Below are 19,827 nucleotides of genomic sequence, written 5' to 3'. Positions count from 1 at the left end.
GTTCATCACAAGTTCCGGTGCGCGCGCTGCCCCTTTAAGAGCGGGCACGAGCATGCACGCGCACCCTACGGGAACCGGCTGAGGTGAGTGGACGCGAGCGCTGGCGTCTCCTGAGGAGGAGGCTGGGGCCAGCGCTTGCCGACTCGTGGCTGCGGCTGTCAGGGGGGGTTTGGAGCTGACAGCCCGCAGCCATGGACATAACACCCCTTTAGATGCTAAATGATATAATTCTGGTTGCTTGCAGCCCCCACTGGTGGTAGGTCTGGATATGGATTTATACAGCTAGTATTGAAATCATTGGCAGCTGCATAAATCTGTATGCCGTGAGCTTCCCCTAGTGGTGGCTTTAAAACATAATGACAGTATCATGGGAAGCAGTTTAGTGCAAGGCCCTGCCTATCGGTAGGTACGCCATGGTGACTGTCCTAATAATACTGGTGGTTGTACCGGAATACAGCTTTATAATCACTTTGCCACTTTTGTACTATAAATACAATGTTAGTGTATACATAGCACAAACTTCGATGATTTACAGAGCCAGATATCCAGCTGTAAACAGTTGGAACTCTTCCAGAACCACAGAGAATTTTATCTTGTATATAGTAAAACTAATCCAACCTAACAAAGAAATCTGCACAGTCTTCATAATCATAAATCACGCCCAGAACATACCTTGGACTATACAGTAATATCTCAAGATGCTGTGTGTGATCAATAATACATGTGGATGAATGCTCTGTCCTATGCCTCCACGTGTTCTGAGCTGCCATAATAATATTTATAATACTCGCTCGGCAATTATACTCCAAATAAGGGAGAGAAACACAGATTTTACTGGAATACCAAATAAGACATTACACAGCCACAGCAATATTTTTAGCGGTCATATTTTTTGCCACTTACGATGCTTTCGTTTTTCTTGCTTGCCTTCCCCCATAAACATTTTGCAATTCATTGATGCTTTCATATGTACAGTATTGATATCTATTTGACGTATATTAGAGGAACTATGCATTGTGTTTAACCCCATGAAGACCAGAAGAATCTTTTTGGATTTTGCATCTTTGCATTCTGTCATAACTTTTTTTAATTTTAGGTTGACGGGGCTGGATGAGGTCTTGTTTTTTTTTGTAGGTGTCAATTTTGGTACATATACATTAGCATTTAATTTATATAATTGTTTTATTTCGGGAAAATGTAAAGCAATTCCACTGCAATTGTTTTTATATTTCTTTACGCCAGACACCGATCATCATTAATGTTGCTATAAATTTATTGTTCAGGTTGTTACGGTTGTCTACAGTACGTGGTAAATTAGGACTATTTAGTAGATTTTATTTAATGTAAAAATGTGTGTATGCATGTGTATTGTTACCTGTCCACATCCTTGCCATTTGTATGCCACCAATCCTTAAAGAGGTTTTCCGTGTTGATAAATAATCTGGCCAAGTGGGCAAAAGCCATAAACAATTAAAGGGCCATTACTCACTGGTTTTCTCTGCTGCTCTTTATACACAGGGCTGCAGCAATGATGTGCCCGTATACCCACGTGATCACTGCAGCGATTCACTTGGTATACTGCTATATGGTATTCTGATTCTATGGAGCAGATGAGCTCCAAAACTGGACTGGTTGCCTATTCTGAGAAGTCCTAATTTCCTCATAATGAAATGGGTTCAGGCAGCTTAAAATGAATTTTCACTCTTGAACATCATTAGTTTTCTTTTATTATTATTGATGACAAAAAATTTAGAAAATATTTCATGTTCCTGGTCTAGCCTTTTTGCTTTGCCCCTGTGCAGAATACCCACTAAAGGCCAGTGATTGACTGCAGCGATCATGTGGGTATATGGGCACGTGATCACTACAGCCATGTGAACAAATGACCAGAGTAGCTACGCTGGAATGCCGGGGATCTGTCGGGTCAGTAATGCCTCTTTTTTTCTGTTTTATTGCATTCCCCCTTGGCCACTTTTTTTTATTAACTTAGAAAACCCAGAGATCGTGCAAGTGGTGAGAAGGATAAACACAAATTATATTAGAAAGTGGCAGAACTTTTAATTATGTAAGGGGTAGCTGGAGCTCACCTTTGCCTGGGACTAATGTACATAGGTTTGTGACTATTTAATATGTGATTTTCTTCCAGGTCGTTGCCCCTTTAAAAATACTATTGATGACGGTCAGCACTGTGAAGGTCAGGGGCATAGCTATAGGGAGTGCAGAGGTAGCAGTCACACCCGGGCCCAGGAGCCTGAGGGGCCCAAGTGCATTTCAGCCGTAAAAGAAGACACCAGTATTATAAATTATATATGGTAGGTTGGGGCCCTGTAATCGATTTTGCATTGGGGCCCCCGGAGCTTCAAGTTATGCCTCTGGTGAAGCTGTAAGGCTGCTGAACTGTATTGCCATCTGCACTGTTAACATTTATATTTTATTGTTGCTCTGTTTTGCACTGTATGCGTGTTATAGTTACCTGGTGTTGTGTGTTGCTACTGCCACAGGACTGGCAACAGGAGGAGGAGAGCAGATTGTGGTAGAAACCACAAGGACTCACAGGAGATCCTGCTGCTCCTAGGAGAATACACATTATAGTGTGCTTGCTGAGAGAAGTGTCGGAGGCCAGAATGCTGTGTAGAGTGCTGTGTAGAGTGCTGTGTAGAGTGCTGTATAGAATGCTCTGTAGAATGCTGTATAGAGTTGTAAAGGATCTGCCAGACACAACTTCTGTGTCGACGCCCATGGGTAATCAGTCTGCACCTGCTCCTAAGTCTGAGAGAGTGACACGATCTTCTACCAGTCAGGCTGGGAGGCTGAAGAGTGGGAGAGCCTATCACAGCCTGGCCAGACGGAGCTAGCTCCCGCCCTCTGTCTATTTATACCTGCATTTCCTGCTCCTCCAGTGCCTGTGATTCTTTCATGTTTCCTGGCTCTGCTGCTGCTGCTGCTATTATTATTGACCTTGCTTCATTTTGACCCTGGCTTTACTGACTACGCTCCTGCTCTGCGATTTGTACCTCGTACTCTCCTGGTTTGACTCGGCTCGTTCACTACTCTTGTTGCTCACTGTGTTGCCATGGGCAACTGCCCCATTTCCCTTAGCTTCTGTGTGCTCTTGTCTGTTTGTCTGTCATGCACTTATTGAGCGTAGGGACCGTCGCCCAGTTGTACGCCGTCGCCTAGGACGGGCCGTTGCAAGTAGGCAGGAACTGAGTGGCGGGTAGATTAGGGCTCACCTGTCTGTCTCCCTACCTCGTCATTACAAGAGTGCTGTGTAGAGTGCTGTATAGAGTGCTGTATAGAATGTTGTATAGAGTGCTGTGTAGAGTGCTGTGTAGAGTGCTGAACTGTATAGAGTGCTGTGTAGGGTGCTGAACTGTACTAATAATACTGGTGTTTGTACCAGAATACAGCTGGTATAATCAAGAATGTTGTATAGAGTGCTTTATAGTGTGCTGTATAGAATGCTGTGAAGAGTGCTGTATAGAATGCTGTATAGAATGCTGTATAGAGTGCTGTATGGAATGCTGTGTAGAGTTCTGTGTAAAGTGCTGTGTAGAGTGCTGTGAAGAGTGCTGTGAAGAGTGCTGTATAGAGTGCTGTATAGAGTGTTGTGTAGAGTGCTGTGAAGAGTGCTGTATAGAATGTTGTATAGAGTGTTGTGTAGAGTGCTGTGAAGAGTGCTGTATAGAATGTTGTATAGAGTGTTGTGTAGAATGCTGTGTAGAGTGCTGTATAGAATGCTGTATAGAATGCTGTGGAGTGCTGTGTAGAGTGCTGTATAGAATGGTGTATTGACTGCTGTATAGTGTGCTGTATAGAGTGTTGTTTCGCAGTATCAAGAGACAATGGGCCAGATTTATTAAGAATGGCGTTTCATATGCCAGTCTTAATATCAAGCCCACAGGAGTAAGATGCAGATAATTTATTAAGAGACGCACGTCTCTTAATAAATTTGTTGCATCTTCTGCTGCTGTTAGTGTGCCAAAAAAGGAAATCTACGCCATCTACGAGCTGGCGTAGATTATTCCTATAATTTAAGGCACTTTCTGGCGTAAATCATAGTAAATGTGTCAAACTGCAGGTGGCCTCGTCTCCTTCTACTAAGCATCTACTTAGCACTACCTACTTTTTTAAAAGTGCCTATAGCTGCAATTTTTTGCGCAAATTGCAACTTTTGATGCATTTACGACTTATCCATGTTAGAAGAATGCCATAGAAAAGTTGATAAATCTCCACCCCACATTGTATGTAAAGCAGCAGGTCCTGTTGAGGAGTAGGGTCAGTCACAGAGGGGCGGTGGAAGCTAGTGAGCTGTTGAGAATTCAAATGGCGCCAGTGGTTGGATATCGAGAGTGCACTGTACGCTGCTTGCCTGGGAAGAGAATGAGGTGAAAAATAGAGTTTTCCTGCATCCTGAAACGAGGTCGCACTGCAATTGAGATAGTGAGGTCCATGTTTGTATGCCCCAGTAGAGGGAGCAGATAGCAATCGTAGGCGGATGAACCTTCCCCACACTGTGAACGTAAGATGGGCAGTAGAGGCCTAGGAGCCTCCATCAGGAAAGAGTTTGTTAGACTGCCCACTGTGCCCGTGCTGTATACATAAAGATGGCATATAATTGTCCCTGTAATCACCAAATATGTATGCCTATTTGTGAGTGTAACCCATACGCTTATGTGCCTTTAGCGACTGCAACTGTAATGCCTATGGACTGTACATATTGTAACACCAAGATTTGCATCTCTAAGAAAGCAAAGTTACTTTTGAACTTTGAGTGCCATATGGATTTTTTTCTGCTGCGTCATTCTTCTGTGGGGCGATGCCCTAGGCCAACCACTCCTGATTTGGTCACTTTGCAATTATACAATATGAGGCTGGAAAACTTGATAGGTGTCAGTTTGACCTTGACAAAAGAGAAGGGCATTTTTGGATAAGGAACTTGCTGTATGTTCCAATGAACTTGAGAAGATAGATTTACCAAGACTGTGAGTGAAGAGAAGAACCTGAGCATTGCCAAAAAAGACAGAGGGACGAGCTTCCTTATAAACTTGGACTTAAGAGATCCTAAAAGACATCTAAACCTACAATACTAAAAATCTATAGAGAAGAAAAAATAATCCATAAATAAGCATTTTTTATGTCCTATACAAGCTGCTAAGCAGTGATTTGCTAATATGCCCCAATACAGCGCCACCTAGTGGCAAATGTACAAACCATGTAGCCTATTAGAACGCATAGCTTACAAAGAAACTAGATCATCAGTCCGTTCATTAGTGAATAGTCAGGTCGCGGAACATGTAACTCTGTGTGCAAAATATCGTACAAGAATAAAAATATGATCATCAATTTTCAAAGTGTACCTATTCCTCCTATTCCAGGTAAATTATCAGAATAAGATGTTGTGTAACTTGTGTGTGTACTTGAGTAATATCAGTATTTCTGACCACAATGTCACATTACTGATATATTTTTCAGCAGTTTTCCCCATCTGTAGACTCCATCTATAATGGTCAGCCTTTCCTGAGCTCAGCTCCAGAAGGTGTCGGCACTACCTGCTAAGATGTTCTCCCACACTCAGAAGCACTGCACTCTGTACACCAACCCGCAATTTTGTGCCTGCATCTAATGAACCAGCAGAGGATCCTGATCAGTGTCCTGGGTGATCTGGGATACAACCCTCCCCTCCTGTCAATGTACATTAACATGCCTCTATATATAGCTGGGAAAATATTATATGGTTTCTCCTAAGTCATGCTACTAATTTCAGTCACAAGACAAGATGGAAATAGTATACGTTTTTAGCGCCAATTTTCATGTGATTTAATAGCGAAATTTTGATGTAACTTCCTATGTGTGTCATGACACTGGAAATGTATATGTCTGATATCTCCATTTTGTAGTTACCATGTAGGTCAGATTACCACTGTGTTTGTATATACAGTACCTATATATAGGTATTAAAAAAAATTGCTGTCAAATTGCTAGCGATTTTTCTGTAGAAATGCCTTCAAATCGCTGCTTATTTGCATGCAGCAACACAGTCATCAAACAAAAGTATCCTTAAAGTAGCGCGAAAATCGCATGACATATAACAGCGATTTAAAACATATTGCTCAGGAAGGTCTGTGTAGCCCCTAGCCAAATTGCTTATTTAGGGTATGTTCACACAGGGCGGATACATTGCGTTAAAGTATGCAGCGTATCCGTCCTAGTATCCGCAGAGAATTCCGTCTGAAAAAACACACCAAATTGTGGTGCAGCTTTTCAGGCGGAATGTCTGCTGCAGAAAACAGTGCTTAAAAAAGTCCATGTGACCGCTGCATCCTGTGATGCAGCAGTCACATGGGATGAAACGTTAATGCCCAGGGTGTAAGTATTGGCTTTTTTAAAATAATTTCATAATTTAAAACAAAAATAAAGTTAAGTTTTTCTTTCTGATTTGCGTTTTTTGCGGTGTCCTCAGGACGCAGATACAGCTGAACCCAATTCTGAAGCAGGGAACCATCAGCACCCTGCTTCAGAATTAGTTCAGAGCGGAGGAGCAGAGTGAGCTCCTGCGCTCGCGGAGGACTCCCCGGGCACAGCGCTACTTTAAAGAGGCTGTCACCAGATTTTGCAACCCCTATCTGCTATTGCAGCAGATAGGCGCTGCAATGTAGATTACAGTAACGTTTTTATTTTTTAAAAAACGAGCATTTTTGGCCAAGTTATGACCATTTTTGTATTTATGCAAATGAGGCTTGCAAAAGTACAACTGGGCGTGTTTACAGTAAAATTACAACTGGGCGTGTATTATGTGTGTACATCGGGGCGTTTTTACTTCTTTTACTAGCTGGGCGTTAGGAATGGGAGTGTATGATGCTGGCGAATCAGCATCATCCACTTCTGTTCGTTAACACCCAGCGTGTTCTCGAGAGATCACGCTGTGACGTCACTCACTTCCTGCCCCAGGTCCTGCATCGTGTCGGCCACATCGGCACCAGAGGCTACAGTTGATTCTGCAGCAGAATCAGCGTTTGCAAGTAAGTAGCTACATCGACTTACCTGAAAACGCCGATGCTGCTGCAGAATCAACTGTAGCCTCTGGTGCCGATGTGTCCTCGCTCGTCCGACACGATGCAGTGCCTGGGGCAGGAAGTGAGTGACGACACAGCGTGATCTCTCGAGAACACGCTGTGTGTCTGCACTGCCAGAAGCTGGGCGTTGTGAAGAGAAGTGGATGATACTTCTCGTCAGAACGCCCAGCTAGTAAAAGTAGTAAACACGCCCAGATGTAACACACATAATACACGCCAAGTTGGACTTTTACTTTAAACACGCCCAGTTGGACTTTAGCAAGCCTCATTTGCATAAATACAAAAATGGTCATAACTTGGCCAAAAATGCTCGTTTTTTAAAAATAAAAACGTTACTCTTATCTACATTGCAGCGCCGATCTGCTGCAATAGCAGATAGGGGTTGCAAAATCTGGTGACAGAGCCTCTTTAAGCGCTGAGCTCGGGAAAGCCCTTGACGTCACTGTCCATATATGGACGGTGATGTTAGTGGCTACTTCTTGAGCAGAATACCCATTGCCGATGATCTGGCCGGGGATTCCGCTACTAGAGGAAACCCCTGAGGTCACTGTCCATATATGGACATTGATGTCAGGGGCTCCTCCAGGAGCGGAATCCCCGTCCAGAGTCGGCAACGGGGATTCCGCTCAAAGAGTAGTCACTGTCCATATATGGACAGTGACATCAGGGCTTCCCTCTAGGAGCGGAATTCCTATGCTCTGGCTGGGGATTCCGCTTTTAGAGAGAGTCCCAATGGCGCTATCTACAGGGGGAGTGGCGCTATGTTCTAGGGGGGTGTGGCACTATCTACATAAACACTGTGGCACTATATAGGGGCACTATCTACAGGGGACACTGTGTCACTATCTACAAGGGCACTGGCACTAGGGGCAGCTAAGGAGGCATTGTACTTTATAATGGCAGCAAGGGGGGAATTATACTGTATGGGCCAGCTATGGGACCTTATACTGTATGGGGCATTATACTGTATGGGGCATCTATGTGGGCATTATACTGTGTGGGCCATTATACTGTATGGGGCAGCTAGGAGGCATTATGCTGCATGGGGGCAGCTATGGGGCATCTGTATGGGCATTATACTGCATGGGAGAATCTGTGTGGGCATTATACTGTATTGGGGCATATGTGTTGGCTTTATACTGTATGGGTGCATCTATGGGCAGTATAATGTATGGGGACATTATACTGTATGGGGGCATTGTACTTTATGGTGGCAGCTATGGGGGCATTATACTGTGTGTGGGCATCTATTTGGTATTATACTGTGTGGGAGGCAGATATTTGGTATTATACTGTGCGGGAGGCGCTATGGGAGCATGATACTGTGTGGGCTGAACCGGGTTTGTATGGGAAAGGATTGGGTGGGATTAGAGGCATGACTTAAAAGTAAAAAAAATCCCCTCTTTGTGATACTTGAAAGTTGGGAGGTATGCTTGTTATGTTTGGGTGATCTAACAGAGTAAATTAACATTTAATCGTGGGACAACCGTTTAAAGGAATTTTATAAGTTCCTGAAGAGCTGGGTTTTTAGTATCTTCACACAAGGTGTCCTCTAGATGGCCCAGCTGCACGTGGATAAATACACCAGAGTCTGTAGTGTGAGGCATAGTCACCTGAGGGTAGCTTCATACATGGCAAATCCACAGCAAACGTCCAGATGCTTCACGCTGATTTTGCTGGGGATTTACCGCAGATTTCACTCTTTGCATTGCAACATAATAGGCATTCTCTGGATTTTCAAATCCACAGCGTTCCTTAAAGCCCACAGCAGAAAATCTGCTACGAGGGAATTAAGTTTTAAAAGAACCATTCACATGTACTGTCCTGTACAAAATCCTCAACAAATCCACCACGTCTAAACATGGCATTAGAGAGCCTCAGTTCCTGGCGGAATTACAAACAAAATGCCTCAACTGAAACCTGCAAATAGAAAGAAAAGGTAAAAAATAGTTAAAGAATTTATGAATAATTAATTTTACCACTGGGCTTTACGTCATGTCATCTGTGGTGATCAAATCTATATACATAAAAATATATCACATTAATAAAACAAAGCACTACAACAAAAACTATATTGTATATTTATTATTAGTTTAAACTAAAACTCAAAAAACCTACATAATACATTTATAGGGTAACTAAACGTTCAACAAACTTCTGACATGTCATAGTGACATGTCAGAAGTTTTGATTGGTGGGGGTCCGAGCACTGAGACTCCCATCAATTGCTAAATAGAAGAAGCAGAAGCTCTCATGTGAGCACTGAGCTGCTTAGTTTCTGTTCGGCTTTTTCTGGAAAGCCGATGTAGCGGTGTGCGGGCTCATAGACTTTCTATTGAGTCCGTACTCCGATACATCGATTTCCAGAAAAAGCCGAACAGAAACTAAGCACCTCAGCGCTCACACGAACGCTTCTGCCGCTTTGTTTTAGAGATTGGTGGGGGTCTCAGTGCTCAGACCCCAACCAATCAAAACTTCTGACATGTCACTATGACATGTCAGAAGTTTGTTGAACGTTTAGTTACCCTTTAAATGACATATTTTATGGGGTTGTCCAGGATTAGAAAAATGGATCTGCTTTTTCTCCCAGGAACAACGCCATCTTTGTCCATGGGCTATGTGCGGTATTGTAGTTTATATGTTTATCCCCATTCAATTGAATGAGGCTGTAGAGGATTTCTTATGGATTTTCAGTGCAGATTCCACACTGAAAATCCACAGCAAAGTATAGCACAATACAAGTGAATGGGGTTCGCAAAAAAAACTATCTGCACAGATTTTAGGGCATACTGTGGATTTTAAAAAACCACACCATGCCCTATATGTAGCATTTTCATTGTAATGCAAAGGGTAAATCGTAACCTGTTTAAAATCCTTAAGGTGGTTATAGCGTCCCCTACTTTTACAGGAGCGCTGCTGCTGTCAGTGTTTTGAGGGGCACTGCGCTGGCATTGTTACAGAGACACTGTGGATAGGACTTTAGTGGCATTGTGTTGGGTGCCCTTTCTAGCCAGCACGTTTATTCAGGCACGTGAATGACAAAAAATAACAGTCAATTATTGAACATAAATTTATATTTATTGACAAAAATACAAAAGGTTCTCACAGGGCTCTAGCTCTCTCCACAAAAGTCATGCTTTAAGTCTTCCCAGCAGCACTTGTTCTCCTGTCTAGTCCTAGATCATTTTCCACTGGTGGTTCAGATTCTGACTAGGTTGGCTGACAACCAGTGTCAAAGCAGGGCCTCTCTGTGATTGGCTGACAGGGGATAATGCACAGGCATTACCCGCCTACTTGGGCCCCCTGTGAATTTAAATCAGCCTCATAGGTGGTATGTCCGCTCCTGGGGAGGACTGTATTTGATGGATTGGCCTGCATAACCATCTCAGCCCTACTGAGCTCTATGTAAGATGAGTTTCTGCTTAAGATCAGGAAAAAAATACCCTAGGAGCCAGGCACACCTCTGGAAAGAGCCGTAGAAGTTGTGGGTCGAAATATCCACTAAACATATTAAGAAAGTGACAGCAAGTGTGACAAGTGTCTCAAAGCCATTGCAGGGAACAGAAGATTCTCTGGTAAATGTAAAGTTTGAGGAATAGAACAGTTTCACGAAATAAAAATAACACGGTATGACATAGCCTACTTTTTTTTCTCCCATAAACAGTGCTATCCTTTTTAGTGGGCTGTGTGTGGTTACAGCATTCACTTGAATGGGATTGAGATACAATACCAGTCTTTATGCTGCAACTGGGTTTAATGCTGGTAAACTGAGGTGCGGAGTCTAGTCCCTGTTCTTCACCCTAGAACCCTGGCGGTATAGTTTTTCCCGGTTGGATTCCAAAGGTCACGGTCCCCAAAGTAGTCCCTGATTGGCAGCGTGTGCGCTGCAGGAACGTCTGGAGCAGGTGCGAAGTCAGAACAAAATCAGAGATAGATACTAGGAGAGCGGACAATGATAAGACAAGCCAGGGAAGAAGACAGATATGTGACCAGGAGACAATGGCATAATCCAGAGACAAGTTCAGGATCAGGGTCGGTGTCAGGACGTAGAACTAACAAGCTAGTGATAAGAAATGCACCTCAAAACAAAGGCAGAAGTTTCATACAGAATCTCCCTTAAAATCTGCTGGCGTGCCAGTTGTCATGGAGACCCGACACGACTGTGATCAGGACTACGGGATCGGGATGAGTACCAGTCAGTTACAGCCCATGAACAAGAGCGGCGCTGTTTTTAGAAGAAAGCAGACCCTTTTTTTCTGGTCTCATAAATCACTTTAAGAAACTATTTGATAACATATTTGAGACTCGGATACCAGCCACATATTGTCACCTCAGTGTATCACACACACTTTAAAACACAAATTTAAACTAAACTTGTATTTTGTTAAAAGCAGAGGTCCCATTAGGTGGTATATTCATGAATAGAATTGAAAAAAATGTATATACACTACCGTTCAAAAGTTTGGGGTCACCCAGACAATTTTGTGTTTTCCATGAAAACTCACACTTATATTTATCAAATGAGTTGCAAAATGACTAGAAAATATAGTCAAGACATTGACAAGGTTAGAAATAATTATTTTTATTTGAAATAATAATTTTTTCCTTCAAACTTTGCTTTGGTCTTGGAATGCTCCATTTGCAGCAATTACAGCATTTCAGACCTTTGGCATTCTAGCTGTTAATTTGCTGAGGTAATCGGGAGAAATTTCACCCCATGCTTCCAGAAGCCCCTCCCACAAGTTGGATTGGCTTGATGGGCACTTCTTGCGTACCATACGGTCAAGCTGCTCCCACAACAGCTCTATGGGGTTGAGATCTGGTGACTGCGCTGGCCACTCCATTACAGATAGAATACCAGCTGCCTGCTTCTTCCCTAAATAGTTCTTGCATAATTTGGAGGTGTGCTTTGGGTCATTGTCCTGTTGTAGGATGAAATTGGCTCCAATCAAGCGCTGTCCACAGGGTATGGCATGGCGTTGCAAAATGGAGTGATAGCCTTCCTTATTCAAAATCCCTTTTACCTTGTACAAATCTCCCACTTTACCAGCACCAAAGCAACCCCAAACCATCACATTACCTCCACCATGCTTGACAGATGGCGTCAGGCACTCTTCCAGCATCTTTTCAGTTGTTCTGCGTCTCACAAATGTTCTTCTGTGTGATCCAAACACCTCAAACTTCGATTCGTCTGTCCATAACACTTTTTTCCAATCTTCCTCTGTCCAATGTCTGTGTGCTTTTGCCCATATTAATCTTTTCCTTTTATTAGCCAGTCTCAGATATGGCTTTTTCTTTGCCACTCTGCCCTGAAGGCCAGCATCCCGGAGTCGCCTCTTCACTGTAGACGTTGACACTGGCGTTTTGCGGGTACTAATTAATGAAGCTGCCAGTTGAGGACCTGTGAGGCGTCTATTTCTCAAACTAGAGACTCTAATGTACTTGTCTTGTTGCTCAGTTGTGCAGCGGGGCCTCCCACTTCTCTTTCTACTCTGGTTAGAGCCTGTGTATGCTGTCCTCTGAAGGGAGTAGTACACACCGTTGTAGGAAATCTTCAGTTTCTTGGCAATTTCTCGCATGGCATAGCCTTCATTTCTAAGAACAAGAATAGAGTGTCGAGTTTCACATGAAAGCTCTCTTTTTCTAGCCATTTTGAGAGTTTAATCGAACCCACAAATGTAATGCTCCAGATTCTCAACTAGCTCAAAGGAAGGTCAGTTTTATATCTCCTCTAAACAGCAAAACTGTTTACAGCGGTGCTAACATAATTGCACAAGGGTTTTCAAGTGTTTTCTAATCATCCATTAGCCTTCTAACACAGTTAGCAAACACAATGTACCATTAGAACACTGGAGTGATGGTTGCTGGAAATGGGCCTCTATACACCTATGTAGATATTGCATTAAAAACCAGACATTTGCAGCTAGAATAGTCATTTAGCACATTAACAATGTATAGAGTGTATTTCTGAATAATTTAATGTTATCTTCATTGAAAAAAACTGTGCTTTTCTTTAAAAAATAAGGAAATTTCTAAGTGACCCTAAACTTTTGAACAGTAGTGTATATAAATGGCTTCTCTGTGCTGTTAAATTCTATGATGCAATGACGAAACCGTCTTCAAATGAAAAATAAAGGCTCTGTTCACACTTGGGATGATCTGTCGAGGGTCAAAATGTTAAAAACATTGACAGAAACCTTGATGGACCTCATTTTAAATCAATGGGGTCATTTGCACATTGTTATAGTTACTATGGAGGTCATACTGTAGAAGTGAACAAAGCCTGGAAATTGTGTCAAAATAGGCTGATCCCAGGGTCTCCCACTGCTGAAAACCCTAGGATCAGCTGTAATCTGTGGAAGAACCCGGCAACAAGTCTTCAATTTCCCTGCAGAGCCACCACAGGGGAAGTGAAGTATTACACAGTTCACAGTAAAAATAAATGAGATGTATCTGTAATACATGAATGGGCCGGGTCCTCCAGAGAGAGACATTCTTTGTAGCTGCTCTACGCTCTGGCTACTTAATGGAGGTCCCATTAGGGGTGTATCCATGAATAAAATTGAAAAAAAAATATATATATAAATGGCTTCTTGTGCTGTTAAATTCTATGATGCAATGAAGAAGCCACCTTCAAATGAAAAATAAGGCTCTGTTCACACTAAGGATGATCTGTCAAGGGTCAAAACATTAAAAAACCTTGACAGAAACGTTGACAGACCCCATATCAAGTTAATGGAGTCCTTTGCACAGCGTTATGCCTACTGTAATAAATGGAGGCCATACTGTAGATGTGAACAAAGCCTGGATATTGTGTCAAAATAGCACTGCTTTGTTAATAGTTTTAAAATCTAAGATAATGAGAAAGAGAGAGGGAGAGATATGAGGTAGATAGATATAATATAGTTAGATATATAGATAGATAAATATGAGATACATTTACAGATAAATATGACCATCTGTACAACGTGAACGGTGTGTGTGACGCTTGTGTTCAGTTCATGAGTGGGGTGTTTGGAGCAGGTGTCCTATGTGTTTGTGCCACATGTATGGAAACTCTCCTATATGTGAGTGGTGTTTGTTCAGCATGTTTCCAGTATGTGAGTTGCGCATATGCAGCATGTTTGCCTGAGCATGTGTCCACCTTGCCTATGGCCCGCATGCATTTTTTTCTATTTTATATATGAAGAATATATTATTTCTTTTCCTTTGTTGACATTAAAGAATAGATAGATATATAGTTATGAGATAGATAGATAGATAGATAGATAGATAGATAGATAGATAGATAGATAGATAGATAGATAGATAGATAGATAGATAGATAGATAGATAGATAGATAGATAGATAATCTGAACGTGGATGTGGATTCTATATGTATACCAGCATACTAGATTTCAGGGTTGTTGTTTTCTTTTATAAATGACCTGACATGACCTTAAGACACCATGGTCTGATAGCTACTGCAGAACCTCTTAGTAAACTACCACCTTCCAGTAAATGTCATTCTCCCTCCCAGACAAAAGGCTGAGAGCCACCACCCTCTGTAGAGTCACAGTGAATATCCAGGACATGGGTTCCTGAGCAGTAGCAGGTTGGAGGGGGGTATGAAGCATGCTGTATATCTCCCCACCCCTGTCCTTCACTCCTCCTTCCAGAATATGATCGCTGAAGGAGCCGAGCAGCTGCTTACAAATTGCTAAACCCTCACCCTCTTCCACCCTGGGCTGTGGAAGCATTTTCTATGTAGACTGGAGAGGAGGACTTGCCCCTGACAGCACATCAGTGCCCACAGCTGGATTCTGTAGCCAGGGCTGTGCACACACTAATGGCTGAACCCTGCATATAACACATCATAGAGAATATACCCTGCAGGAGCCAGCTGATCAGCACCCCCAGCCATGGTGTCATGGATCATATCCAGGCTTGTAGTGTAAGTATACCCTCCTTGTCTCAATGTGACACTTATGTTGTGTATGCACCGCCTGCCTATGTCAGTGCAAGGTGATCTGTTAGATGCTAAATTTAGCTGTTGCCTCCCCCATGTGCTGGCCCTGGGATATTATAAAAGAGCACACAATAGTATATGTCAGCTGTGTCACTATATGGATGAGGTTTATCCTTTTTTTGCATTGCACCCCCTTCTTCATCATTGATCTTGGCTCATCGAACCCCATTGAATAACACACTTTGGGGGAAAAAAAATTGCTTTTGATACCAGCAGATGGCTCTGGAGTAAAATGACATGTATTTGTCATATATGTTACAATGCTATTATAGTTGCAGCTTGCATGGACTATCTACTTATTGTCTTCTGGCTTGATACATTGTATACATAGTTATTACCTGTGATGGATGCATATTATGTGATTCCTGCGTGGGAGAGAGGGGTCAGTAGTGATGAATCATTTATTGCACTTCTATGTAAAATAGCATTGGGATAGGCGGAGTGCAGGCACATTTTATGTGCAATGTAATATATATGTATATATATACACACTATATATATATATATATATATATATATATATATATATATATATATATATATATACACACACACTGTGATGTATTAGGGGTCTGGGTATGGTTCAGAATATAGAGGTGTAAAGGAAGTGTATACATGCGTGTATACATGTAACATTATATACCTGGTATATGAATATAACAGTGGATTCTTATTATTGTATTTGATGGGAATGGGTTCTGGTTCAGAGGCCCAGCCTTTCTTTGTTCACATGAGGTGTATCCATATCATCCTCTTCCTCTCTGTGCCTCCCTCTCTGTGGACCTGCTGATGTCTGTTGGATTTTGTTATTATGCAATGTATTATTTTGTATACAACAAGATTCATTTATATATTGATATAAAATAAATAAATAAATGTCTTGTCTGTATGCAGCATTTATTACCGGGTTAGTGTGCATATTAGGCTCTATTCTTACATGTGTAGCTCTTTTCCGTTAGTTTTCCGTTGATTTTGACCGTCAGAATAGCAGAGTATGCTTTGCTATGCTATTCACTAAAAACGGAAACCTGAGGTACCCATTATAAGTCAAGGGGAGAAAAAAAAAATGAATGATGACATCATAATGGATCATGAGGGATCAAGCATGGATCGTGTAAATATGGAAGCCACGACGCCAGTACTTAGTGATAGGTATTATCTGCTGTCGGATCATTGTCCTTGGATTTGTAATGTTCTGTGATTTATGATCCTGTGGGGCTGTGTGATGTCACCTACCGGAAACCAGACGTCTCATTAAAGAGGTTTTCCATCTCTGACCTCTGTTACACCAGATATGGTGGCTAGCAGTGGTGAATGGAGAGGTAGTCGCACATGTGTGTGTCCCTCTCTATTCAGGTCTATAGCAGTTATGGAAAGGTTGCCCTGCTCTTTCTATAACGCCCATACACTTGCATGGAGAGACCTATGTGGCCACTTCATTCCATTTCTGGCTGGATGTGGCCACCACATCTGGCAAAGCGGCGGTCAGGTGCTGCCATTTTCCCGATGCGTGGGCGTCTAGAGGTATGAGATTTCAGATGTCGGAGACTGGGATAACCTTTTATAGCTTGCTATTAAAACCTAATTTCATCCAATCATATTGAATACAATGCTCTCTATGTAGCATAATATATCATATTATGCTATGTTCTTGGTTAAATGGTGCCCTGGGAGGGGTAGTCGTTTTGGGTGCTGTAGGCCAATCTCCAAATCCAGTTAATTCTGTCCATTCACCTTTTATTACTGCAATAGTTTATTAAAGCTGCAAAGATTGCCTCTCGCTCTAGAGGACTCGGCATGTCCATGCATCACACGGCCAGCCCATTTATTTTAATGGGAAGTGTGTAATACCTAACTTCTCCTGTGGTGGCACTGCAGAGAAATAGAACACTTGCAGCTAAACTCCACTGTTAAATCTGATCGCTCGAGGAACAGCAGCGAGACAACCTTTGGAGGACCCTTCTAACAAGAAGGTATTATATAAAGAGGGCAACCCCATTAATCTATTCAAGCTACACTTATATAATTGCGAGATTAATCCAGTATGGCTCCAATAAATATTGGTCCAGTTCAGTACAATATGTTTCCATGCTCCTGCCGTCTATACCTACAGACCTCAGTCATCTGCTTTGAATGCCTGGTGGGTATTTCAGACTTGACTGATTTTACAATGAGAGTTTTCTGGTTGGATATTTTAGGGTTAAACCTTTTTAGATTCTGTGGTAGGAGAGTGACTGGGGCATTGTTGTTCTCCTGCCAAGGCTTGTAGGGCCGGTCTGTTCCGGAGTACTGCTGATCCATGTGTAGCAAACATCTAATGTGTAATCTGTAATGCCTTGATAAATATACTGCTCAAGTCTTAGGGTATGTTCACACGGCAACGCCAATGACGTCTGAAATGACGGAGCTGAATTTCAGACGTTTCGACAAGTGCACGCGCTTTTCGCGGCGTCCATTACGGACGTAATTGGAGCTGTTTTTCAATGGAGTCAATGAAAAACGGCTCCAATTACGTCCCAAGAAGTGACGGTTTGGAGCCGTTTTTTCGGGCGTAAAACTCCTGAATTACGTCCGTAAATAGGGCGTGTGAACATACCCTTATTCTCAGTAAACAATTAATGGGGTTTTCGGAGACTTAAAAGAGGTTCTCCGGGACTTTTATATTGATGGCCTATCCTTAGGATAGGTCATCAATATCAGATTGGTGGGGGTCCGACTCCCGTTCATCAACAAGGCCTCTTCACAGTTCAGGCACCGCGCCGTACACTTCCGGAGTGGCTGTGCCTGGGATTGCAGTTCCAGTCCCCTTCAATCCCTCCCACAGCCACTACACCTGGAAAACATTGAAGAGTCGTCGGACCCCCACCAATTTGATATTGATGACCTATCCTAAGTTTAGGCCATCAATATAAAAGTCCCGTAGAACCTCTTTAAGGGAAGACAACCCCTTTTTTAAACAGAAGCCGGCACGGCACATCTTTCCTACCTCCAGCAATCATCTGTTATCGCCGGGGGAAGCCATGGCCAAACACACATTTCACTTGCAGCAGAAAATGTAGCATTTCATGACGGCCATTCAAATAAATAGCCGTAATGCATTGATGGGAGGAGTCCACAAGGGACTTTCTGCTCTGGCACATAGAGGCATATAGACAAGGGTTGTCGTAGTGAGAGAACCCCTTTAAATATTGATCGTGGGGGTCCGTATCCTCAGCGTCGGTGCTGGAGCGGTGGGGGATTTCACAGCGAGTATGGGTTGTTATTTTTTTTATTTGATCCCATTTTCTACGGTCAGGTAAAAATGTTTCAACATCTGGGAAAACCGCTTTAGTTACTGCGACTTCAAAGAAGTAGTTACACAACAGCGTGAAAAGCACGGTACATGATAAGTAATCTGATCATAGGCTGTTTAGCTCTGTAGGCTTATATGGATGGTAAATTAGACTTTTAATGTTACATGTGATCATATGATTACTTTAAAACTTTCTGATATCCTTTGTGCATTAGTTCCTTGCTATTTTCGAGATTTCTGCTTGCTGTCAGTGAACAGACATATGTGTACATCCAGAGGTAGGCTGATCACCCTCTCCTGACACAGGCACACTACTTGTTTAGGTCTCATACATCCACGCACTACGGGTCCATAATACGGACATGTGCCATCCTACATAAATGTGCTATCACATAACGCCCCCATGAGACTCCATATTCTCCCGTAGTAGAAATATTTCTAGGAAGGACCATCTCTGTAATACGGCAGGCATTGGAACATACATGTTTTTTGTTTTTTTGCCCCACTATAAAATCGCAGGTACTGTAGAATCAAATGCCAAATACAGCTCTGTGCATAAGCCCCAAATGTATTAGAGCTCTCCCGTGTAACAAACCATGCAGCTGTGTGAGCAGGATAGGATCAAAAGGGGTTTTCAATTTTGGATGTAGACAAGAATTCATTGATAAGAAGCAGAGATCTTGAAAATGGTGAGGCACGTTGCTAAACTTTTCATTAGATGCAGCTAGACACTAAAACAACCACAGATTTTTATCCCCCACTCACTTTCATTTGCTATATTTTTTGTGCAGATTTTCACTAAATGTCAACCACCAATTATTAGCATAAATCTGTAACCCTTTGTAAAAGAGATCATGGGTTTTAATTCACTAAATGGCCTGCACAGATTGCATCGTGCATAAGTGCATAGATAAAAAATCAATATCTGCCATACTGTGTTACAAAGCAGAGGGTCACTTTACATAAAATGCCAGGGGCTGAATATTTTTTCTTTGCTAAGATGATGCTAGCAGCAGAAAGCATCAGCACAATTGTAGCCATAGTCACGGCGGGAGATGTCACCGTGGCTTTAGACGACCTCTTCGTTGCATAGGCCATGGAGGGAAGATGTAGCCTAAACCGCTAGAAGGCTGGTATATAAGGAAGACGGTAATTGTATTTCTTTGCAAATTAACTTTGTCTATATGGGCCCATGCACACGGGACTATTACAGATGCGTATTGTACAGATCCTTAATAAGGCAAACATAGACATTTTTGGGCCCCTAATCTATCTCCACTTGTCTCCTAGCATAATTGCAGTATGATTCAAAACGGTAACCCCATACAGTACAGAGAATGTACAACAGCAGATGGAGCCCCTATTAGGGATGCATGATTCATCGAAACTTCGATACTGTTTCGTCACCGTTCATCCTCAAACGGTTTGATACCGTTATTTATTTATTATT

The 19,827-nt window shown here is 42.4% G+C and overlaps 1 protein-coding gene and 1 long non-coding RNA gene across 9 annotated transcripts in view; one reads left to right on the top strand and one right to left on the bottom strand.

Annotated features, from left to right (window-relative positions):
• Nucleotides 1-19,827, top strand: part of REEP1 (receptor accessory protein 1) — a 219,947-nt gene that overhangs the window by 67,222 nt on the left and 132,898 nt on the right. The window contains exon 1 of one of the 8 annotated variants that reach the window (XM_075856544.1): nucleotides 14,663-15,010. The exons of the other annotated variants lie outside the window; for them this stretch is intronic. Coding sequence (XP_075712659.1) covers nucleotides 14,979-15,010 — 32 coding nt within the window. The 5' untranslated portion in view covers nucleotides 14,663-14,978. Of the gene's footprint in view, nucleotides 1-14,662; nucleotides 15,011-19,827 lie in introns of those variants that run through there. 8 annotated transcript variants of the gene reach the window in all.
• Nucleotides 1-19,827, bottom strand: part of LOC142749052 (uncharacterized) — a 52,077-nt gene that overhangs the window by 11,277 nt on the left and 20,973 nt on the right. The gene's annotated exons all lie outside the window — the stretch shown is intronic.

This window comes from Rhinoderma darwinii, chromosome 1 (genome assembly GCF_050947455.1).
Source record: "Rhinoderma darwinii isolate aRhiDar2 chromosome 1, aRhiDar2.hap1, whole genome shotgun sequence".
NCBI classification, from domain to species: Eukaryota; Metazoa; Chordata; class Amphibia; order Anura; family Rhinodermatidae; genus Rhinoderma; species Rhinoderma darwinii.
This window is presented reverse-complemented; position numbering and strand designations above follow the sequence as displayed.